The following is a 22,893-nucleotide window of genomic DNA, read 5'->3' as shown; positions in this document are numbered from 1 at the left end:
ACAGGCCTCCTTCTATCCTGTACCTGCCCCTCACCAGTACTTTAGAAATTCAATGGAGAGGTGGTTCTGGTGAAGTCACCTGAGTTCTGAGTCCTTGACTAGGCAGCTGTCCTTGGGGCAGTGGAATTAGCATCAAAATACAGATAACTTCAGGGCAAACCACAACATTTCACCCCTTTTGTCCAGTTAAAAAGCCTTTTCACTTATATATCGAGTACCATTACCATTCTACAATTTATAAGGCATATGATATACTCAACACCCAGTCCATCACTATATCAGTTAAACAGAACATTCCATTCCATTCCAGCTTAAGAAAGGCTTAAAATCTATATCTTGGCTAGCTTGTATACTATCTGATAACTATCCAATAAAATATGTATATTTAGAGTTAAACAGCCTGATAGGCTATTTAACGTCTTCAACCCCGTCAGAAATCTGGGAATGACCAAATATCTATACACAAAGGAAGCCTAACACGGCTTCCAGAACTGAGAGGTTGTAGAGACAAATCTCCACTAGCACAGTCCCCTGTTAGCAACATGTGAGCGCAAGTCTTCAGCCTTCTGGCCAAAAATCAACTGACAGACTCTTGAAATGTAGATTTTGAAGGGCTGATCACCCTGTCTTCGCAGAGTTTATCAGTCAACTATTCTGCATAATTTGTCCTTTTCTGGACAGTATTAGTCTGCAGATGAAACAGGCAGTTTTGTCTAGTGGCTGCCTAGCCACAAAGTATTGCCTCACTTGGGGGTAGAGATGTTCACATTCTTCATTAAATCCACCAAAGGGTAACTGTTAGAAGCAGATATGTCTCAACAAAAGATAAATAACTTTAAATCTCTAATTTTGTGGATTTCTGACGTTTTTGAAAACCATCTATCTATATAAGACAATCTGGACTGTTGTCTTTATATCTTAATAATATCTTGAAAGTTCTCTCACAAAGTCAGTAATATGTTTGCTATTTGGCCCTTAACTCACATGTGTAATCAACTCATAAGTTTGTAATGACATCAATAGAAGGACTGGCTCTAAACCTTGTACTTTTAATTTAACAAATAAATTCTATACCAAAGCAAAGATATTATTTCAGCTTAGTTACCAAATGAGATTATGACTGTACAATTCAATCTAGCTAATTCCTCCCTGTTAAATTACAACCAATTTTAAGTACCTCATAAAAACAATTTTAGAATAACCACTTTCAGCTCCCCAAAGTCTAGGGAATTGGGGCGACGACTCCTCTATAACTTCTTCAAGCTGTACATGGGCGTTGAGATATCCTTAGGGGTAGTGGGTAGGAAGAATGAAGCAAATGCTGTAGCCGGATGTGTCCTGACTGGACCCAGCTGAAAGTCCTTGAGACCAGGATTCCAAGTAGGCACACTCTGTAAAATACAACTCTCAAGACAAAAGTTTAGAATTGAGATATCTTTTTGTTTGATTCTCTTGAATAAATTTTTCAGGCGGTCTACCTCTATCAAATCTGATCAGTATGACTCTGTGAGGTTTCCAGAGCCTAATCACAGGTTTTAAAAACACAAAGACGAAATCTTTCTCCCAAAATACTGTGTTCCTTAGTCTGAAACCAGAAAAGCTTGTATCTTGTACTCTCTCCCAGAGTAATAATATAATCATAAAACTCAGAGTCACACCCATCATGAATATTAAACATTTTTTTTAAAAAAGGAAGTAAGCTAAACAATGAGCCTGATAGGCTTTTGTACTCTGTGATATCGGGAAATTATCCCAAAGTTCACGTGGAGCCCATGCTAAGAGAATTCGAGCTTCCTGTTGTGGTAAATATCAAAAGTAACCACAAACCCTCGCTAGCCGGCATCAACGAGCCATATGGCCTTTAGCGGTGTAATTCATAAAACAAACCAAATACCTTTTATCAATTCTAGTATCAATAAGCAACACATCAAACCAGGACTTTAGCCCAAAATATCTCAATCTGCTAAGCTCTCTACCCGGAGCCACAGATTTTTCTTTAACCTTAATAACTTCTAAAATATATGCCTGCATTCACTCTCCTTGGTGTTACAGACATTTTTGAGTGTAGGAACGTGTGCAGCTGGGATGTGTTTCCGCCAAGTAGCAGATATCTGGACACCGCGGTACAGAGCTAGTGAGGTAAAAGACACCGTTACTCATTATTTATTATTATATTTTTACAACAACACCCGCGTGCCGCACGGAGGTCATTACTTTCATCGTTAGGATAGATTAGCAAGAAACATGCTGGCAAGTGATTGGTGCTTTACTGTGTGTGCTTAGGCACAAAATACAGTGTGATTCAAGGTATGCCTTCCTTCCAGGGTTGGGAAGTCTGTCTTTCCTCCACTGACAGGAATGGCCTATGTTTCAGGCAACCTTTTGGTGCATCAGCCCATTGTTCTTTTGCAATGTCTACTAAACCTGAGCTGAGGGAAATAAAGGGTGTGTTGTCCTGTTTTGTGAGATGCCTCTCTGTTCGAATGATGTCCTTTGCTGGATAGAAGTTTTTGTTTGATAAGATTCCATTTATGAATTGTTGGTCTTAAAACATGTGTTTTCAGGGATCCGTTCAGGAAGTCCTTCCCTACGCAAATGAGTTCTGTCAGATGAGTTCATTCTTCCATGGTCCAGTTAACATCTACAAACCTTGTTACAAGTATCGAGCAATGTCGTTAGATGCTTCATAGCACAGATTAATGGCTGGCTAAAAAGTTTATCTCGGTCCTCACTCACTGATGGTGGATAAGAAAACTACCCAAGTCATACCTGCATCCTAACTGAATGGAATGTACAGTCTTAAGTTGTCGAGAGATAAGACATCAGTCAGCAGTCCACTGCCTCTAACTCTGTCATATTTGACTGATATGTGTCCAAGAATGCATAATAAAGCTGTTTTGCAGGAAACTACTGAATGCTGTATGTCTTCTTTCTTTAGAAAAGTTTTGTCCCTCACGGATTATGCTTCAAGATTTGACAATTTTTTTTTGAAGAGTATATTCTACCTAGAAATGTCAATGTAGGTCAGCAACCCCAAGTTAAGTCATTAGCCAACATTATTTATTAAAAAGCATTAAAATCAGGAAGGACATTAGAGTTGAGCCTCATGTTTAAATTTCCTTTAACTGCTGCAGAGCTGCTTGTTCCAGAACATTGTGAATTCTCTGAGCTTCCAAGAGGATCTAGAAAACTAGCTGCTTTTCCAGTGTGGAAGAGGAGGCATTCTTGTAGTTCTTCACATTTAGTGCCCTAAAATGGAAAAGAAATGTGCATTTAATCTTACCAGTCTGGATACTACACCTTCACATTCTTTCAATATTCTCATTAAAAAGCCAAACTAATATTTTTATAACATAAAATCCAACAGCAATTAATTGTCTGTGGTGCTGGTAAACTTGGGCTCTGACACACTCCAGATAAGGAATCTGTTACTGAGCTCTTCAGAACCCCAGCCAACAAGCAAAGGAGTCTCATCGACTTAAAAACAAAACAAAACAACAAAAAACTCAACTCTGAATTAAAAGCAGGTCTACTTAGAAAATCTAAGAAGCAGAAAAATTGTGACATGCATTTCACTACCAGTATCCATGAGTTTATTAGCTTTCAAATTAGTATAGAAAGATGTGAAGCTGGATTTAGGGTGATTACGACCAAGTAGAAATAGACTTCAATAATCTTGAAGCTACTAACACACAAATAGGCTTCTGGGTTGCCTGGAGATCGTCAATTGCTGCTTCTCTGCTCTAAACATATTACTAGTGGACCAGGAAACTCTCAGCTTTGCTGTTGGAGAGACGAGACCACAGAAAACTTAACCATCCCCGTTTCATTATACGTTCTATTAGATGATGTTGACAGAGACCTGACAGCTGGCCTACCACAGGATAAAGATAAAGCACCCAGGATAAGGGTGCTGTGGCTCCTATGTCCAGATCCAATGCTCTGCCAACTGTCGCACATAGAACGCCATTCCTAAACACAGTAGCCTAAATAACACATCTACCCCCTGGCTGTGTATGGAAAAATTGCTTAGACAAATGCCTTAGTTTTAGTTTGTTCTTTCAGAATGTTTTAATTTTGCTAATTCAAAATCTATTTCACTTTACAAATCTGTAAAGTACTTTGAAGAATACACAAATATATATTAGCTTGGAATTAGCTCCATATTCACCTAATGAGGACCTTTCATCTCAACATTGCCTTGTAACCAAGAGACTTTGCCTAGACTGCATGGTTACATTTCTATTTGGTGATATTATGGCTACTGAAATCAAGCATTTGGAGAAATGATTACTTAACATAAAATCTGCATGCACTACATTGTAGGCGATTGCAATATTGTTACATTTTAAAAGATGAGCTCATGGGAAAGACATTAATTGTAACATTTCTAATGAAGTTTAAAATAAATGTGCACATAATAATCACAGCTTAAAAGCAATAGGAGGACACAGCCTTCTGTAAGTAATGCTTTGGACATTTACAATCAAGAAATAACGAGCTCCACATCTTGTCTAACAATATGAGAATCCTACAGTTACATGAGCAAAAATCCCTATAGTGTAAGGTCTAATGTTCAGTAATATGTTCAATGGGCTTCTCCTCCCACTGGTGCCCAACAAGGCCATCCTCTGCTACATATGCAGCTGGAGCCATGGGTCTGTCCATGTGCACTCTTTGGATGGTGGTTTAGTTCCTGGGAGCTCTGGTTGTTGGTATTGTTGTTCTTATGGGGTTGCAAGCCCCTTCAGCTCCTTCAATCCTTTCTCCAACTCCTCCAATGGGGACCCCGTTCTCAGTTCGATGGTTTGCTGCGAGCATTTGCCCCTGTATTTGTCATGATCTGGCAAAGCCTCTCAGGAGACAGCTATATCAGGCTCCTGTCTGCATGCACTTCTTGGCATCAGCACTATTGCCTGGGTTTGGTGTCTGTGTATGGGCCAGATCCCCAGATGGGGCAGTCTCTGGATGGCCTTTCCTTCAGTTTCTGCTCAGCAAATGAGCATCTTATTAGCAATGTGGCAGGCAGGCTAAATAACAGTTGGTATAATGTGAATTTCATGTAACTGAAGCAAAGAATGTATTTAAATAAAGAAGGGGGAGCACATAGCAGGTTATGGCCACACAGACTTCAGTTCTTCTTACCAAATACTGTAAACTAGATAACATTTGATAATATACACACATCTCTACTCACAGCATATTTATATTTTTAATTATCTAGAGCATATCTTAATTTTACAGGTGGATATTTCAAAGTTGGAACTTTCAAGGGTCATTAGGATTCCACACGATTGCTGGGGAACAGAAAATGTTACTGTGTACACAATATCCAGGGAGTCTCAAGAGACTCATAATGAACACCTTTCATAACAGAGGCAGCAACACAGAGTATGCTGATATTGCCCTGTTTTTAAGGTTTTGTTTTATGTGTATGAGTGCTCTGCCTGCACGTGTCTATGAACCATGCAGTACCTGCAGAGGCCAGAAGAGGGCTTCAGCTAACCTGGATCTGGAGTTAACAGATGGTTGTGAGGCACCATGAGGGTTCTGGGAATCAATCCAGGTTCTCTAGGAGAGCAGCCAGTGCTTTTAATCACTGAGCTGTCTCTCCAGCCGCTGTGCCCAGATCTTCCATTTAAAAATTATGTGCAATGGAACTGGAGAAGACCAAAGACTCAGAGAATTTGTTGGTTTTGCAAAGGACTCAGCAGAGCCCCCGCCCCTAGGCAGCTCACACCCATCTGTACTGGTTAGGGCATCAGAAAGATAGAAATAATCTTTCTTGGTTACGGAGTGAGTATAAGCTAAGCCTACCTTCTGACATTCAGCGCCATTATACTTTCAATGGGTCTGCTTTTTGGTCCGTTTGGTGGGTGGAAAACCTTTTCACCTTTCGCAGGCATCACCTTTTCCACTTTCACCACATAAGGGTCAGCTGAGTGTGATGGGTAAGGTTCAAATGTTCCTGCTTTCATTCCACCAGCCTATAAGTAAAAACAAGATAGTTCAATATAAGTTTGTAAAATGCCTCTATAAAACTACATTGTGAAGAAGTTCATATATACTTTTCTAGTTGATGGAGTTGGTTTTACATTTAAAGAAAGTTATCCATTCTGTTCAAACACCAGCAAAGGGTCTCTCTGCTGCCAACTATGTAGGATCCAAACATTGTGATTCTAGTAGTTTTCTATAAAAATGACTGAAGAAGATAATGTTCTATTCTGTTACCAAGCACGGATGTTTTATTGCAACTTTAATCAAGCTATCAACTAGTGATTTAGTAAGCCTATTGATGAAGGAATGAGACAAACATAAGCTATATTTCTCTATGGAAGGAGGTAGGGAGCTTGGCATTAGCAATCCCCCACACACACCCAAAGGAATAGCATGGTCATAGATGGTGTAAGGAAAATGTGGTCTCCTCTAGAATAGTGTCTAATAAGAGAAGTTCATGCAAATATTTTCTACCTATGTGATATAGAACTGAAATTACTTGGATATGTTAAACTGACTTGACAGTTATGTAGTCATTAAGATAATTTTATTTGGTGATATATGGCTGTAATTCCAGCCAAGAGCTGAGGATCAAAGATTATCATTTTGAAGCCTGCCTGGGCTTCTACTAACTAGACCTTGTGTGTGCTGGTAGGTAACAGTTAGGGGAGGAGGAAGAAGTCTGTGAAGATAGGGATATAGCTCAATGGAAGAGCATTTGCCTATGGAGGGTGAAGCCCTGGCTTTGATCCACAGTAATGTAAGGAGAAGAAGCAAAGAAGAAACAACCAAAGCCATTAATTCTGTGAAATTATAATTCATTTAATTAAGAATCCTTTTCCTGCAATATCTAAATCCAAATATATGTAGATTAAAACTAGACAGTAATTATATACATACTTACTTTTTCTCAAAGAATTATGTGTGTATTTTAATTATCCAGAATAGTTTTCTGTTTTCAAAGTCCTTGTTTCATAGTTATCACAGAATGTTCAAGCACCCTTAGGAAGCATCCCATGAGAGAACTAACACTAGTATGTACTATTAGCTGAAACACAAATGTCCAAAAAATCTTGAATAGGTCGTGAGAAAATGCATTCTACAGAGGAGATACTGTGCCAGCTAGTGACACAGGTAGGATCACCTGGGAAGAAGTATTTTAATCAAGAAAATGCTTCATAAGATGGCCCCATAAGGAGGCCTGTTGGTCATTTTCTTGATCAATGACTGATATGGGAGGGCCCAGCCTTTTGTAAGAGGTACCATCCCTGGGCTTGCTCTGAGCATGTATAAGAAACTGGGCTGAACAGAACAGTAAGCAACTCTCCTCCATGACTTCTGCTCCCCTCGCCTCCAGACCCCCTAGTTTCCTGGCTTGACTTCCCTCAGCAGGATTTGTAGGCTGATATAAACCTTTTCTTCCCAAGTTGCTTTGGTCATGGTGTGTCATCATAGCAATAATAATCCTAACTAAGGTAGGAATTGGTACCAGGACTGTGGGGTACTGCTGTGACAGACCTGACCATGTTTTGGGGGAAGGAATATAAAAGGAATTTTGGAACTTAGAGTTTAAAAGGCTATTGAGTGGTCAGAAATCAGCAGGCCATTCTGTGGGAGCTTGGAAGATAAGAATTTTGAGAGCAGGGGAAAAGATGGAGGCCTGGATTGTGACATTCAAGAAGTGAGTTTGAGAAACCCATAACGACTTTGGCAGGGCCATTGGCCATTTTGAACTAAGAACCACTAAAGTGATATGTTAGGGTTGATCTTGTGCACTGTGTATTCAGATGCTGAGTTCTGTGCCCCAGAATCAGGTTCTGATCTGGACTTGGGCATTGTATTAACCAACATGATACAAAGAATGCTCCCCATTAATCTCTGATTGGATAGTAAAAGGGTAGAGCCTATGACTGGGCAGAAGAGAGAGAAAGAAGAGACTTGAGATTAAGTGAGGGGGTCTCAGGTAGGGACTGTGAAGAGGAGAGAGGAGAGGGAGAAAAGGAAGTCAATCATGCAGCAGGATGGACCAGGAGCATGTGGCCAAGAGAGGCTCCCCCTGAGTACACACATGGAATAAAGCAAACCAGGCAAAACACGAACAGTGAATTACACAGGGCCTATGAGTGGGGTGTAGGGTTGTAGAGCTCAGAACCTGCCCAGCCTAGGCCTATAGCTTGTTAATAAAAATATGAGGTTTCTGTGTCTTTTATTCCAGAGCTATATGGGCTGAAGTAGGGCAGACCCCCTTCCTCAAATTATTTTAACATGTCACCTGATATAGAGCTTGAATGAATTAACAACCTTGAGATGAAGAATCTCATGCTCTAACAATTGAGGGTTAAAAATGCAGATTTTACTTAATGATGACACTTCAGAGCAATGTTCTACGATAATTATGTGCTTTGTTTTATAGAGTTTGGAGAACTGAGATATGCACATAGGTGGATGTACCATGGTATTGATGCATGCTCGGAACTCCAACAGGCATTCGCTTTGAATTCTGAACAGGATGATTTTAGGATTAAGCGTTTATTGGAGATAACGACTATCTTGGAAATGCCTTTGCAAATTAAAACTGACGATGCTCAGACATATGTACCAATTAGAATACAAGTTTCTTTAGACATTATGACATAAAACCTGATTCTGTGACAGTGTCAAAGAAAGCTGGTAACCTCACTTGGCCCACCCTCACAGACTGCTCCAGTCAGACTTCAGGTAAGCCCTCAACTTTCTCAGCATGCAGAGGCCAGACAACATGCTACAGCTAATTTTCATAAGGCTGACTTGACTATTATCCCGATTTGGAGGCGGGGGGGGGGCAAAAGAAAAGTGACACCCCAAATCAACAGTAAACAATTTTAAGAGAACTGTGCCCCATTCCCAGAAGGTGGGGTAGATCTTTATGGTTGTCTTGTGGGTAGTGAATGTTCAGTGTTGTTTTAGGAATTCAGTGTTAATGGTCTTGGTCAGGGAGGAAACAGTAGGTGGTTAGATGCTGGGATTTCTTTTTCTCTCTCTTTGTCTCCCTCTATCCTCCTCTCTCTCCTATCTAATGTTGGAGTGAAAAGGGGGAGAAGGGATGGAAGGAAGGGGGAATATGGGAATAATATAAGAACCATAGGGGATTCTTATGATTATGGAATCTACTTTTAGACCACAGAGTATTAACAAGCTTACATTGGTATGGATCTCTGTATCTTGATGCCAATTTGAGGTTATATTTTGCTACAACAAAATATGCATGTATGTTTTCAACTCCAATTTGAGACATTGTACCTAAGTGACTCTTCAAAATGCAACATTAAGCTCCAATCCTTGTAGGAGCTGCTATTACAAGCTTTAGCATAATTAAGAAACGCAAGTTAGCAGTCAAACTATCAAACTCAGGATCATGTTAGATACTAGTCTCGTTAACAGAAATATGCTTCCCAGGTTGGACAGATAGTAAATAGCTAATAGCAAGCAATGTTTGCCAATTCAGATATACTAGATAGACGGTCTTCAAAAACCTCAGAGACCTACAGATTATGGCATTTTATGACTTTTTTTAACTTGAAACATATTGGCTCCTGTCAGAACCCCCTTCAAAGAAGATGATGAACATCAAAGAATCTCCTTATGGGGTTTGCTTCAAGCGTGGTAAAGCTGCTCTCGCTTCAACTGCTGACAGTATGTGGTCCAAAGTGGACAAACACGGATGCAGGGAAGTCAACTGCCAAGCTTTGCAAGAAAAAGATAGTCAAGTCCTTCATGACTCCTGTTTTACAGAAAGTCTGTCAGATATACTGAGCCATAAGGCTGATGCTCCTATGACTCAGAAAAATTTGTGGGTAACTTTCCAGACAGCCAACTTTCTCTGACATTTTTATAGTTTCGGAAGCTGCTTGCCTGCACTTCATTCTTAGATAATATTTCTTCCTTCTCAGGTCTCTGATGGGGTTGAAGTCTCGATACTTATAGTCTTACAATTAAGGCTTAAGTTGTTTAGGATTTGAGAAAATATGCTTAAGTCTAAGGATATGTTTTAGGTTGGTAATGCAAGTTATGATAGAAATTGATTTAGGCATAGTACTCTGAATTCACCAAGATAAAATAGATAATTGAAAACTTTCTCCTACATTGCCAAATACAAATAGATTGGACATTATAAATGTAATTCTTACATGATAGTTTTCATAGTTGTTTCATAATTTTTCTTGTTGTATATAGTTATTATTGTTACTGAAAGACCCTTTTATTGGACTTAAAAGGAGGAGATGTTGGGGTTGTGCACTATGTTATCAAATGCTGGGTTTTGTGCTTCCAAGATTCGGTTGCAGTCTGGACACGGGCATTGCATTGACCAATGTGCTATGAGGAATTCGAAACTTTTGCTTTGCTGGAACAATGATGCTGGTTAACTGGAGCTGCGAAATTAACATTGATTAAAAGAGACAGCAGCAGGGAGTGGCAGTGCAAGCCTTTAATCCCAGCACTCTAAAGGCAGAAGCAGGCGGATCTCTGTGGACTTAAGGCTGGCATGTTCTACAGAGCTACCTCCAGGACAGACAGGACTGTTACTCAGAAAAGCCCTGTCTTGAAAAGGTGAGAGAGAGGGGGAGGGGAGAGAGAGAGAGAGAGAGAGAGAGAGAGAGAGAGAGAGAGAGAAGCATCTTCTTAATTCCAGCTGGCTTTTCAACCCCAGATGACCAGAACCACAGATTCTTAATTCAAAATCCCATATTCCTGCTTCAGTCCCTGTCCTGACTCCCTCCTGTGGTGGATTAACTGTGACCTGAAATAACCATTTCCTCCTCAAATGCATTTGCTCATGGTGTTTTATCATAGCAGTGGAAACCCTAACTAAGACAGATACTCTTCTGACTTTCCATGTCTTCCACATTTGGAACACAGAGATTATTTTGAAAAGCTATAAGGAAGCTTCAGAAAAGTAGAGATAAATAAATTTAAAAATATAAACTCAAAATGAATAAAAATTAAACTGTACATGGTAAATAAAATCACCCAATGAAGCCTTGAAGAATAAGATAAATAATAAAAATTGGTACTTATATATAAATAATGGAAATCAGTACTTATGTACAATTTTAAAAATAAAAAATAATTTGTAATTTTTAATAAGCTTTAAAATCTGACTAAAATTAATAATTTTAAGAAAACCCAAATTATTCAAATTGGCCAGAAAGAGACAGAGAAGTTGTAAGGGGCAGGAGGGAGGGAAAGCATTGGGAGAGCTAACACAGAGCTGCCCTGAGGCAGGTGAAGCCCGGAACTCCCCATGTGACTCTCTACAAGGCTTTGTGAGGAGCAGAAATTGCCAGTACTATTTAAATTGTAATAAGAGACGAGGCCTCCATAATTACTTAACTTGGCTGGCATCTGTGTTCTATACCAAATAGAACAAGGAATTTAAAAATAATTCTGCTATTGATGCAAAGGGTCGGAAAGCAGTTCCTACACGGTCCTTTGTCTGGTGTCTGCAAGGTCATAGGTTTGATACCCAGTACCACAAAAATGGGATATAGGGTGGGGAGGAGAAGAGAGAAAGAAGCAGGGGGAAAGAGGAGAAAGAAAAGAAAAATGAAGAAGGGAAATGAAGAAATGTGGGTGGCTTCAGATGTGTTATCTACAAAGAATTCATACTGCTTTTGCAGAAAACCCAAGTTTGTGTCTCAGTACCCAAGTCCAGTGGCTCAGACCTGCCTGTAACTTCCCCTCTAGGGGATCCAACTCCCTCTTCTGATCTCCATAGACATGTGCATGCATGCATGCATACATACATACATACATACATACATACATACACACATACACAGACAGACACACTCATCAATTAGAAAACTGTGATAGAACTTCTTAATAAAATATTAACAAGCAAAATGTATATGATATGCAAAGACCAACAGCATTAGCAAGTGAAACTGATTCTAAGGAATATATTACAGTTAGTCATCTTTCATAACAAGTAAAACCAGGGATGGGGGGGAGGAAGATGATCTAATGTTTATGGCCCTTGAAAACAAAATAATTAAAAAGCAGCACATATTTCCTTAAAGTAACTAGGAACAAATACAAAGTATGTGGACCTAGGTGATATAGAGCAGAAAGCGCTACAAAAACTCCTCAAAAGACACCAAGAGACCCTTTGTAAACAGTTAGCTCCTAGATCAGAACATCCAAGTTATAAATATGCTAATACAGTAAAAATCTAAACATTTAATTTTCTAATGAAGTATCACAGAGGTTTTGTGAGCATGTAGGGGTGTGCATGTGCGTGTGCATGTGTGTGCGCGCGTGTGTGTGTGTGTGTGTGTGTGTGTGTGGTGGGGGGGTGATGTGTGCATTTGAACTTGCAGTCTTGTGCTCATGAGCATACAGAGACTAGATGAGGGCATTAGGTGTCTTTGTCTATAATTGTCTGACTTACTATCTTGAGACAGGTTCCCTCACTAAACTGGACGCTCACTGTTTCTCCTCGGCTGTCTGCATGACCAGCAAGCTCTGGTGACAGAATCTGCCTGTCTCCATGCCCCAGTGCTGGGGTTATGGCCTGGCCTTTTTACATGAGTTCTAGGGATTCAAAGTCAGATCCTTATGCATTCAGAGACGTGTTCTTAACCACTGAGTCACCTTCCAAGCCCTTTAGCACAGGTTTTTTGTTTGGGGATTTAAAATAAGTCTGGATTCGTATAGAATTAACATTAGTCCATTTAGCTATTTTAAAGAGAAGTAAGAAAAAGATTAGACTACCTAACATTAAATATAAAAGCAACTAAAAGTGATACAGAAGAAACAAACAGATAGACCAGTCAGCTGGTATATAAATTAAGAAATATATTCTCCAAAGTGAGAATTTGACTTTATAAAGATAGCCCTTTGGGGCTAGAGAGATGACTCGGTGGCTGAGAACAGTGGCTGCTTTCGCAGAAGACCTAGGTCCTCTTCCCAGCACCCACACTGGTGACTCTCAACTCTCTGGAACTCTGTGTCCAGGGATCCCATACCCTCTAGTGCCCTCATGACACTCATGCAAACATAGATACCACAGACTAGGGAAAGTATTTCAATGCAAAGGACAACAATATATAAATTCTTAGTCTATAAAAACATCTTCCCGATGTAACCAGCAGATGCACGCTAATAGAGTTTACAGCAAGATGAGAAGGGTCTGCCAGAAACAGAAAGGCCAAGGTTCAAGTAATGTTCATGAACAGCCAAAGCACTTTTGTTTTTATTCTCGCCCCTTAGAAGCTTCTGAAAAAAGCAGCAGGAGACAATTATTTTCATTGTTTCAAAACTTACATGACAGCTTTCAATCCTTCGTTGGAAATTCAAACATAGCTGAAGCAAACAGCAATTGTTTCACTGTAACGCCTTTCTTAGTCCAGTCATGCTTTGTGGCTCCGTTGTGTGTGTGCGTGCACGTGTGTATGCGTGTGCATGCATGTGTTCGTGCATGTATGCACATCCATGAGGTATGCATGCATGCATTCATGTGCACAGCTAAGCTTGTCAGAGCTTGGGCATGTGGAGGTCAGACATTGATATTAGGCGTCTTCCTTTTCCCAGTGCCACCTTAAGTTTTTGAGACAGGGCTCTCTCTAAATCTGGAGATCATTCTTGGCTACACTGGCTGGCCAGCATTCTTGGCTACACTGGCTGGCCAGCATTCTTGGCTACACTAGCTTCCAGCAAGCTCCTCAGATCAGCCTGTCTCCTCCCTCAACCCTACACCCATCACCAAAGTTACACGAGCATGCTACCAGGCTCAGCTTTGCCTGGGTGCTGGGGACCCAACTTCAGCTCATCACAGCCATCTCCCCAGACTGCTTTGCGGCTTTATATGATCTCATAAATCTTCAGACAAAGAAAGGCTTACATGGGCACCTCAACAATTTTACAGCAAAACACAGGTTCTCCCCACCCCCAGCACCCTCTATTTCCCTCCCTCATTCCCTCTGGCCTTCCAACATAGCCTGGGCTAGACTTGAACCTCAAAATCCTCCTGCTTCAGCTACAGAAGGATGGGGATTACAGACATGGTCCTCCCACACTCTGCTTGAGCTTGTGTTTCTTTATAATGCTCAATTACTTCTCATTCCAAAAGTTTTACCTTTTTGCCAGGAGAGGAGGGCTTAAAGGGCTTTACAGAGGATTCCTTCTTTTCCTCTCTCCTCAGTGGAGGTAAAGGATGCTCTAAAAAATAAGGGTTAGTATCAAAATAGTCCTTTGGGTGAAGATGCAGCTTGAAAGGTGACCCTTTCATTAACCGATGGTGTTCTTCACTTTCTTTCTGAAAATTAAAGAGTTTGAAAGTTAGACAATTCAAGACCAAAATCACCTTTTAAATTAATTGTACATGTGCAGATTCTAAAACACATGCCACTGGGTGGGACTGTTGAAAATATTCCCTCATGTTCAACTTTTATAGTTAAAGGAGGAGGGGGAGGAAGGGAGGAAGGAGGGAGGGAAAGAAAGAGGGAGGGAGGGAAGGGGAAGGGAAGGAGAGAGGAGGGAGAAAGGAAGGAAGGGAAGGGGGGGGGGAGGGAGGGGAAAGGGAAGGGAAGGAAGGAGGAAGGAGGGAGGAGGAAGGAAGGAAAAGGAAGGAAGGAAGGAAGGAAGGAGGAAGGAAGGGAGGGGGAACAGGTGAGGCAGGGAATGGAGGGCAGAAGGGATGGGAGGGGGGAGAAAGGAAGGGGAGGGAGAAAGAAAAGAAGTAAAGAAGGAAACACGCCTGCTGATGAATAAGTGCAACGCCCATTTTGGACAGAATTTACTTGAGATTTATTTATCTATCACCTGAACAAGTCCTTACTATAGTCCTGAGCATCCAGCTCCTTCCTCCTTTTTTGGCATTTTTCAAGAATTAAAGGAAACTGCTGACCTTTGGTGTCACATTTGGAATGTAAACAAGAACACTATTTCCCCTGATGTTGTCAAAGATTACATGGGATTAGGTAGAGAACGCATTTGGCACATGGGTGGCCCTTAGTAAATATCAGTTTTTAGTTCTAAGCACAAAAAATACTTAGTGCTTACATTATAACATTTTTATATTATACTATTTCTAGCTACCTAATACTCAAGCAAAACGAAAGTTATTTTTTCAGTCTTATATTACAATCCTCTCTATGTGGAAGAACTAAGTTTTAAATTGCTAGCTCTTGATAAAATAGCAAAAAATGTGAAATACAGATTTAGAAGGATAAAATATTGATTTTTTTTCATTTTTTACACACATGAAATTTGATGTTTCATCATTTAACAAACTGAACAGGAACAATTTAAATAAGATTAAAGTGCTCATGAGAAGACATTAGAAGGCTATGCTGGCTAGATTTATCTCAACTTGATACAAGCGAGGATCATTTGGAAGGAGATGCTTTCAGTTGTGAAAATGCCCTATAATAATATACAGTAGCATAAAGACAGACACATCAATCAATGAAATCAAATTGAAGACTCAGACATAAGCTCATACACCTATAAACATTTGATTGTTGACAAAGCAGCCAAAAGTACACAATGAAGAAAAGACATCTTCTTCAACAAATGTTGGGTAAGCAGGGATGGCTGTATGTAGAATATAAATAGATCATATTTACTACCCTGTACAAAATTCAACCCCAAGCGGATCAAAGACCTCAATATAAAACTAGATACATTGACTCTGATAAAAGAGAGAAACAGGATAGACTTAAATTCCTTGGCACAGGAAAGGGCATTCTGAACAGAACATGGACAGCACAGCCACTAAGAACAACAATTAACAAATAAGACCTCATGAAGCTGAAATCTTTCTGTACAGCACATGATCATGGGGCAAAGCAGCAGTCTACAGGATGGGAAAAGATCTTTGTCAATTATAAAACTATTAAAGAATTAGTATATAAATGATATATCTAGGAGTACAAAACCTGAACACCAAGAAAGCAAATAAGCCAATTGAAAAATTGGGAATAGAACCAAGCAGAGAGTTCTCAAAAGACACATGGCTGGAGAACTTAGATGTTTAACATCCTTAGTCACCAGGGAAACACAAGTTAAAAAAGTTAAAATTACTTTGAGATTCATCTTACATCAGTCAGAATGACCAAGATCAATAAAACAAATGACATCTCATGGGATGAGGACATGGAGTAAGGGGAGCACTCGTCCATCATGAGAGGCGTGTAAGCTAGGGGAATCGGTGTGGCCATCCCTAGGAAACTGGGACTTGATCTACCTTGAGACCCAGCTATACTACTCTTGGACATCTACCCAAAGGACACTTCATCCTACCCAAGGACACGTGCTCAGCCATGTGCATTGCTGCTCTACTCATAATAGCCAGAAACTGAAAACACCCACGATGTCTATCAACTGATGAATGGACAATGAGAAAGTGGTACATTTATACAGTGGAATATATGCATTTGTTAGGCAATATGAAATTCTCGGGTAAATGGATAACCAGAACAAAAAAAAAATCATCCCAAGGCAACTAACCCCAAAAGACAAATATGTGTTTGTTCTTCTATGTGAATGGTAGCCTTTAAGCCTCTTATACATATGCTACAATCTGAATAACCACAGAGGTTAGGTGCCTAGTAAGGAACTAGCAGAAAGGAGAGGAGCTCTCAAGGAAAAGGAAATAGAATATATTGTAGTAGAGAGATGAAGGGGAACTTAGGATAAGATTAAAAAGGGATAGAAGGGTAAAAAAGGATAAAGGGAGAGACAATGAACACCATAGGTCATTTGAAAAGCCATAGAGAAACACACTACTATAGATACTTCCTAAAATTCATACATATCTGAAAGAAATCTAAATGGAGTCAACGAATAACTGGGGAGACAAAGCCCCAACTAGACATCTTATGCTGTCGTAATCTCCAGCACCAGAAATGAAGATCTTGTTGAGATGTTGGCCAAGGGAGTCCCGTGAAAAACCCCAAACAATAGAAGCTATTGATAAGGCTATATATGTTGCTCTCCATGACACGATGGTAAGGCCTTATTGTTGAAGATGGTAAGGCCCTATGGTTGAAGACAGTACTTACATAGGTCATCAAAAACTGAGAAGTCAAGCTAGTGTCTAACTACTAGCTTTACTCCACTAATGTTCACGGTACTAGAAGGCACTCTGCATGCCATGGGAGGAGAATCAACAGGCCTTCATCCTTAGTCTTCATCAATATCTCCCAGCTACATACCCTGTGACCTACAACAGCAATCTGCCTCCAAAATGTGAAAGTGATAGTGGCACGAATGTCTTGGGAGTAACCAACCACTCTCTGATTGGATTTAAGGAGCATTGGATGAGATGGGATCCATACCTGACACAGCCAAAGTGACCAAGAATCTAGATAGGCCATTCATTCGCATTAATTCTGCTAAAGGAATATAGCAATAAAATGTCTGTTAATGACATATTGCTATTTTCATAGATCAGTGCCTTGTCCAGCCCTCATCAGAGAAGTCTCTTCTAGTAGTTTATAATTAAAACAGATGTCCACAACTGGACAGTGTGCAAAGAGGCTTTGGAGTACTCAACCCTAAATGGAATGTTTCACCAAAGCCCTCCCTCCCGTCAAGGTTCAGGGAGCTATGCAGAAGAGGAGGGAGGAAAATTGTAAGAGCTGTGGGTGACGGATGACTCCAAAGCAACGGAGTCTCCCAGACACAGCAGGACTGATACTCCTAAGAACTCAGATATTGTGATGGTACGCATTCCTCCTGCATAGGTTTAGGCCAGATGGGGTTCCAGCAGTGACAGGGGAGGTGGACATGGCCTCCCACCCATAACCCAGAAGCTATCAGCACATGATGCCTGCTGGCAAAGATAAAGCCAGTTTTCTCCAGTGGGATCTCACTGGGTTTGTTAGCCACACTCCAGGGCAGGTCCCATGCCCAGGAGTTGTCCACCAATACAATATGAACTCAATGGATTTTTTTTTTGCAGTCTTTTTGCCACATGTTGCTTTGTTTAGGTACTTTTTGTCTTACTGGTCTTTTGCTTGTTTATTTTTATTTCCATTTTTGTTGATTTGAGAGGTGTGTGTCTGTCTGTCTGTCTGTCTGTGTATGTGTCTCTCTGTGTGTGTCTGTGTGTCTGTGTGTTTCTTAGATTTTGTGTGTGTGTGTGTGTTGTTTTATGTTTGTTTTAAAGCAGTGGTTTTCAACCTTCCTAATGTTGTGACCCTTTAATACAGTTCCTTACATTGTGGTGACTCCCAACCATAAAATGATTTTGTTGCTACTTCATAAATGTGATTTTGCTATGGTTATGGATTATAATATAAATATCCAATAAGCAGGATAACTGTCATGTGACCTTAAAGAGGTCTCAAACCACAGGTCTCGAACCACTGTTTTAAAGAGGGAGAACATAAAATTGAGTAGGTAAAAGGAAAAGGTGGTTGTGGAGGAATTTCGAGAGGGGAAAACATGATCAAAACATCTTACATGAAAAAAAAAAAAGGTTTTCTTCAATTACAAACAAGACTCCTAGTAGGCAAGTCTGAAGTACATTTCCTCAATTAATGACTGATCCAGGAGCTCATGAATGCTGGCACCCTTGCTGCTGCTCCTGGGGACTCCAAGAAAACAAGCTAAGCAAGCCAGTAAGCAGCGTCTGCTTCAGCTTCCATTCTCTCCTCCATGTTCTTGTCCCACTCGAATTCCTGCCCAGATGTCCCTCAGTGCTGGCATGTGACCAGTTGTAAGTTTACATAAGGCCTTTGCTCCCACACTGCTATCAGTGTTTTACCACAGCAACGGAAACCCTGAGCCACAGGCCCAGACTGTAGTTCTCTGGGTTCTCCCTCCCCTTGGAGTCTCCCCTAGCTTTGTATCCTGTTCCCTTAGAACTTTGTGAGTTCTTAGCCCTCTGCCTTCAGGTAATGAGCTACCAAGCTCTTCCCTCAAAGACTTCTGACTACACTGACCTGCTGTGTGGCCTTCGCATCAGAAATGCTAACACTCATCTAAAGCCTGCTATTCAAACACAATTTAAAAATATCATGTGCACGGGTGTTTGGCCTTACATTTATGTCTGTTAACCACTTGCATGCCTGTTGCCAACACAGGCCAGAAGAGGGCACTGGATACCCTGGAACCAGATTTTCAGGTGGTTGTGAAATGCAATTTGGGAGCTGGGACTCAAAGTCGGGTCCTCTGGAGGAGCAGGCAGTGCTCTTAACCATTGAGTCGTCTCTCCAGACCCACATAAAAATATTTGAAGACTCCTGTGTTTACTAGACCATGGTCATCTTTCATCAGACTCTCTTTATTTTACTAACTGCTAGCCTAGAATATTGTCAACACACAGATACCCCAGTGATCAAAAAGAAACAGAACAAAATAAAATTTTATTCTGAGTTAATTCTCAAAGTTGAACAAATAAAGGTTGAAACATTTAGAACATACGATTTTACCTTAAAATTCTCTTTCGCTGCATCGTACAAGTCAGAAGAGTGTGAAAGCTGCCTGCCTATGGTAACATTGGCATAACTAAAAAAAAGGAATAGGTGACAGTGGATGAGAGCTCAGATGATTTTGTAAATTCACAATAAACTACACAAAGGTACTGGGAATATCTTACCCGTATCCAGTTCCTTTTTTTCCCGGGTTGGTGTATAAATTCTTCCCCGGTGGCTGATATTTGTCCCTGGGTTTTATCTGAGCGCTAAAGAATGGGACAGGGCCGCCGATGGTTCCATAATAGCTTCCTAATCCACTTCTTCAATGCCATTGGGAGGTTTTTAAAGGAAGATATTAAAATGTCAAATTCTGTGTTATATATTTCACCACAAGTTTATTTTAAAGGATTGGAAAAAGCAGAAATCTTGGAAGATTCACTGTACCAAACATGTTTCCTCCTGTGGAGTAAGAGAAACTTGAATCAACCAGAAATCAGTTGGTTACCCCTGTGGATTCACGTCACTGTTGTACCTGTGGGCAAGGGCTTGCCACACTGCTCTCTAGTGTAGCTCACAGCTGGAGGAGTCTGTTGATGACTCTTTGACCACAGCAGGCAACATATGTAGTGCCTTTGGTACTATGAGAGCTAATCATCGGGAAGGAAGATTCCTTGTCACTGACAAGCACGTTAATTTCTCCATCTTTTATGATTCATATCTATTTCACCCCTATGTAGGGTTACTACAACTAAGATCATATACACATGTATATATGTGTGTATGTATATACATGTGTGTGTATATTATATATAACATATATTATAATATATTATATACTATATAATTTATACAGAATATATATGATAAAGAATATTTCTCTAAGAAGCTATAGGTTGTCAAATAAAAGGTCTAATGCCAGATATAGAATATCTCCCCTCAACTTTTTAGTCAAACAATACAGGCTATTGGCCTTATTCTTGGATATTCACTAGAACTGGATAGTTTAGGCCCTACTGGTGAATATATATGAATCATAAAAGATGGAGAAATGAACGTGCTACTGACCAGGAATCTTCCTTCCCAATGATTAGCTCTCATAGTACCTAAAGTGCTGTGTAGCCTGCTGTGGTCAGAGTCATCAACAGACTCCTCCAGCTGTGAGCTACACTAGAGAGCAGTGTGGCAAGCCCTGCCCACAGGTACAACAGTGACGTGAATCCACAGGGGTAACCAACTGATTTCTGGTTGATTCAAGGCCCTCTCACTCCACTAAGGAAACATGCCTGGTAGAGTAAATCTAGCCAAGAGCCCATGGCGGGTAGGAATCTCACGGTTCCTGGAGATGAGTTTGTTACAAGCACTCTGCTAAATATACGTAGAATCAACCTGCTCTCTCCGTTTCTACCTCTAAATCCACAGGTCAGTGCAGCTCTCAGACATCAACAGAGGCCTTTCTTTCTGCCACGGACAGTGGTTAACTCAGAAACTCACAGCCGCAGAGAAGAGTCATCAGTGGGACACCCACACGTGGGACATCTGTAGCACCTCTCAGCACAAGGTTCAGGGACCACTGTCAGAGTCAGAGGTCGGGGAGGACCAGAGCAAAAGGCATTTCTGGACACGACAGGACCACTGTACTCCTGAACTCAAAAGTGTTTGTGGCTATCTGTACGAGAGCATCGCAAGATCAAGCCGGTAACCTGGTAGCACAGACGGGGACGGAGCTGACTTAGAAGCTATGGACGGGCAATGCCTTCTGGGAGAGGAGCATGGTTTCCTTTGAGGGCGTGGCCCCTAGTGGGTTCACCATGCTCCAGTGGATGGCCCCACACCCAGGAGTATATGAACAGCACACATTGAACCCCTTGGGTTATTTGAAAAGGAAAAGAGGAGATGAGGTTGGGGTGAGGGGGTGGAGAAATGGAAGAGGGGAGGGGGAGAACAAATATGATTAAAAATATATGAATTTCTCAAAGAATTAACAAAATATTACATTTATAAAAGAGTGCCAGTTAGACGGAAGTCGGAACTACAGAAATGAAGTTTCACAAATTTCGAGTAAATAAGCAGGAGGTTAGACTTTGACCAGTCCTCACCTACCATAAATTCTAAACTGAGGACATCACACTCACCAAGTGCGAATGGAAAATCGTATTTTAAATCTTTGCTCTATCATATACTAGAGTCTTGTGGCTTAATGGAAAGGAAAGAAAAAAGAATTTTCACACTGACAGCTGCCATAATTCAACTACTGGTAAATCCTATGATTGTTATCATAACAGGTTTTAAAAATAACATAACAGTGATAAATTATTTTCCTTGTCTGAAAAAGGGTTTCTCCTCATTTCACATTCTTATTTACACTTTTATAAGCAGAGAAATACACAAAAGCACAAACATGGTACTTTTCTAGGCATTTTCCCCATATTACTTTTGCAAACTTTTCAGTCGGTTTTTATTATACAAAACAGTAGAGTCCGGTAACCCAGATAGTAAAAAAAATAAATAAACAAAAAGATCTATTTTAAATTACCTGTCAGTTGTATCACCCAAAATAACTGTCCCCATCCAAGTCAATCATAGGTAGCAATCGAGTCCTATAGGAAAACATCTACTCTGAGTCGAAGCCGACTGGTAAGACATTTCCCCAAAGTACTTACGGCTTTTTCTCTCCGCTACTAGGGATGAAGGCTTTGCCTAGGTTCTTCTTGGCTTCTGCCATCATATACTGTCTCCTCACTTGATTCAAATTCAGGTAGCCTTCCCCTTCAAAAATCCTTGCGAACTGGGGATCAAAGTACCCTGCCTGGAGATTGGACATTTCTTTGGTCCCCCCAGGGAGCATCTGTCTATTTTTGCTTGCAGCCTCATTGAAGGGTCCTTCAAAGACAAAGAGCATCATAACCTCGACTTCAATCTTAACGAAAGGGAACTAAAACAGAAACCATAAGCCAATTAAGCGCCTGCACTGGTAAAACACTAAAAACTGCATGACGGACAACAGTGATCATAAAATCTAAGAAGCTTTCTTGAAAATGAACATTTGGGCTGAAGAGGGGTTTTTGTTGTTTTTAAACCTGGTTTGTTTTGTCGTCGTCGTTGTTGTTGTTGCTGCTGCTGCTGCTGGTGGTGGTTTTGTTGTTTCTTTGTGTTTTGTTTTGTTTTGTTTTTGAGACAGGGTTTCTCTGTGTAGCCGCAACGTACCTGGAACTCAGAGACCTGTTTGCCTGGGCTTCGGGAGGAAGCTAGGATTATAGGCATACACCATCATGCAGGACTGGGGTGAAGTATTAAACATTCTGAACCTCAGAGCTGAAAGAGACCTTAAAAAGATCATCGAGCCTAGTGGGTCCAGGGTCAGCAGGGGACACTGCTTTTGTGTGATGGAGGGAGTTCCACGCTCACACAGAAGCAATCCTCTCCTCAGTTTATTAAACAGCTTTAAGTGACAACGATGACAGCTGACAGCCACAGCGGTGGCAAAAGCCTC

General features: G+C 40.6%; 1 protein-coding gene across 2 annotated transcripts in view; it reads right to left on the bottom strand.

Annotated features, from left to right (window-relative positions):
• Nucleotides 1-3,038: 3,038 nt before the first annotated feature.
• C13H4orf47 (chromosome 13 C4orf47 homolog) overlaps nt 3,039-22,893 on the bottom strand; it is a 24,766-nt gene continuing 4,911 nt past the window's right edge. For both annotated transcript variants that reach the window (XM_032918676.1, XM_032918675.1), the window contains 6 exons: nt 22,064-22,283; nt 19,586-19,723; nt 19,419-19,494; nt 14,114-14,293; nt 5,818-5,987; nt 3,039-3,249 (listed from right to left, as the gene is read on the bottom strand). In XM_032918676.1, the coding sequence (XP_032774567.1) occupies nt 3,183-3,249; nt 5,818-5,987; nt 14,114-14,293; nt 19,419-19,494; nt 19,586-19,723; nt 22,064-22,283 (851 nt within the window). In that variant the 3' untranslated portion in view covers nt 3,039-3,182. The remainder of the gene's footprint in view (nt 3,250-5,817; nt 5,988-14,113; nt 14,294-19,418; nt 19,495-19,585; nt 19,724-22,063; nt 22,284-22,893) is intronic.

Source organism: Rattus rattus, chromosome 13 (assembly GCF_011064425.1).
Source record: "Rattus rattus isolate New Zealand chromosome 13, Rrattus_CSIRO_v1, whole genome shotgun sequence".
Lineage (NCBI taxonomy): Eukaryota > Metazoa > Chordata > Mammalia > Rodentia > Muridae > Rattus > Rattus rattus.
This window is presented reverse-complemented; position numbering and strand designations above follow the sequence as displayed.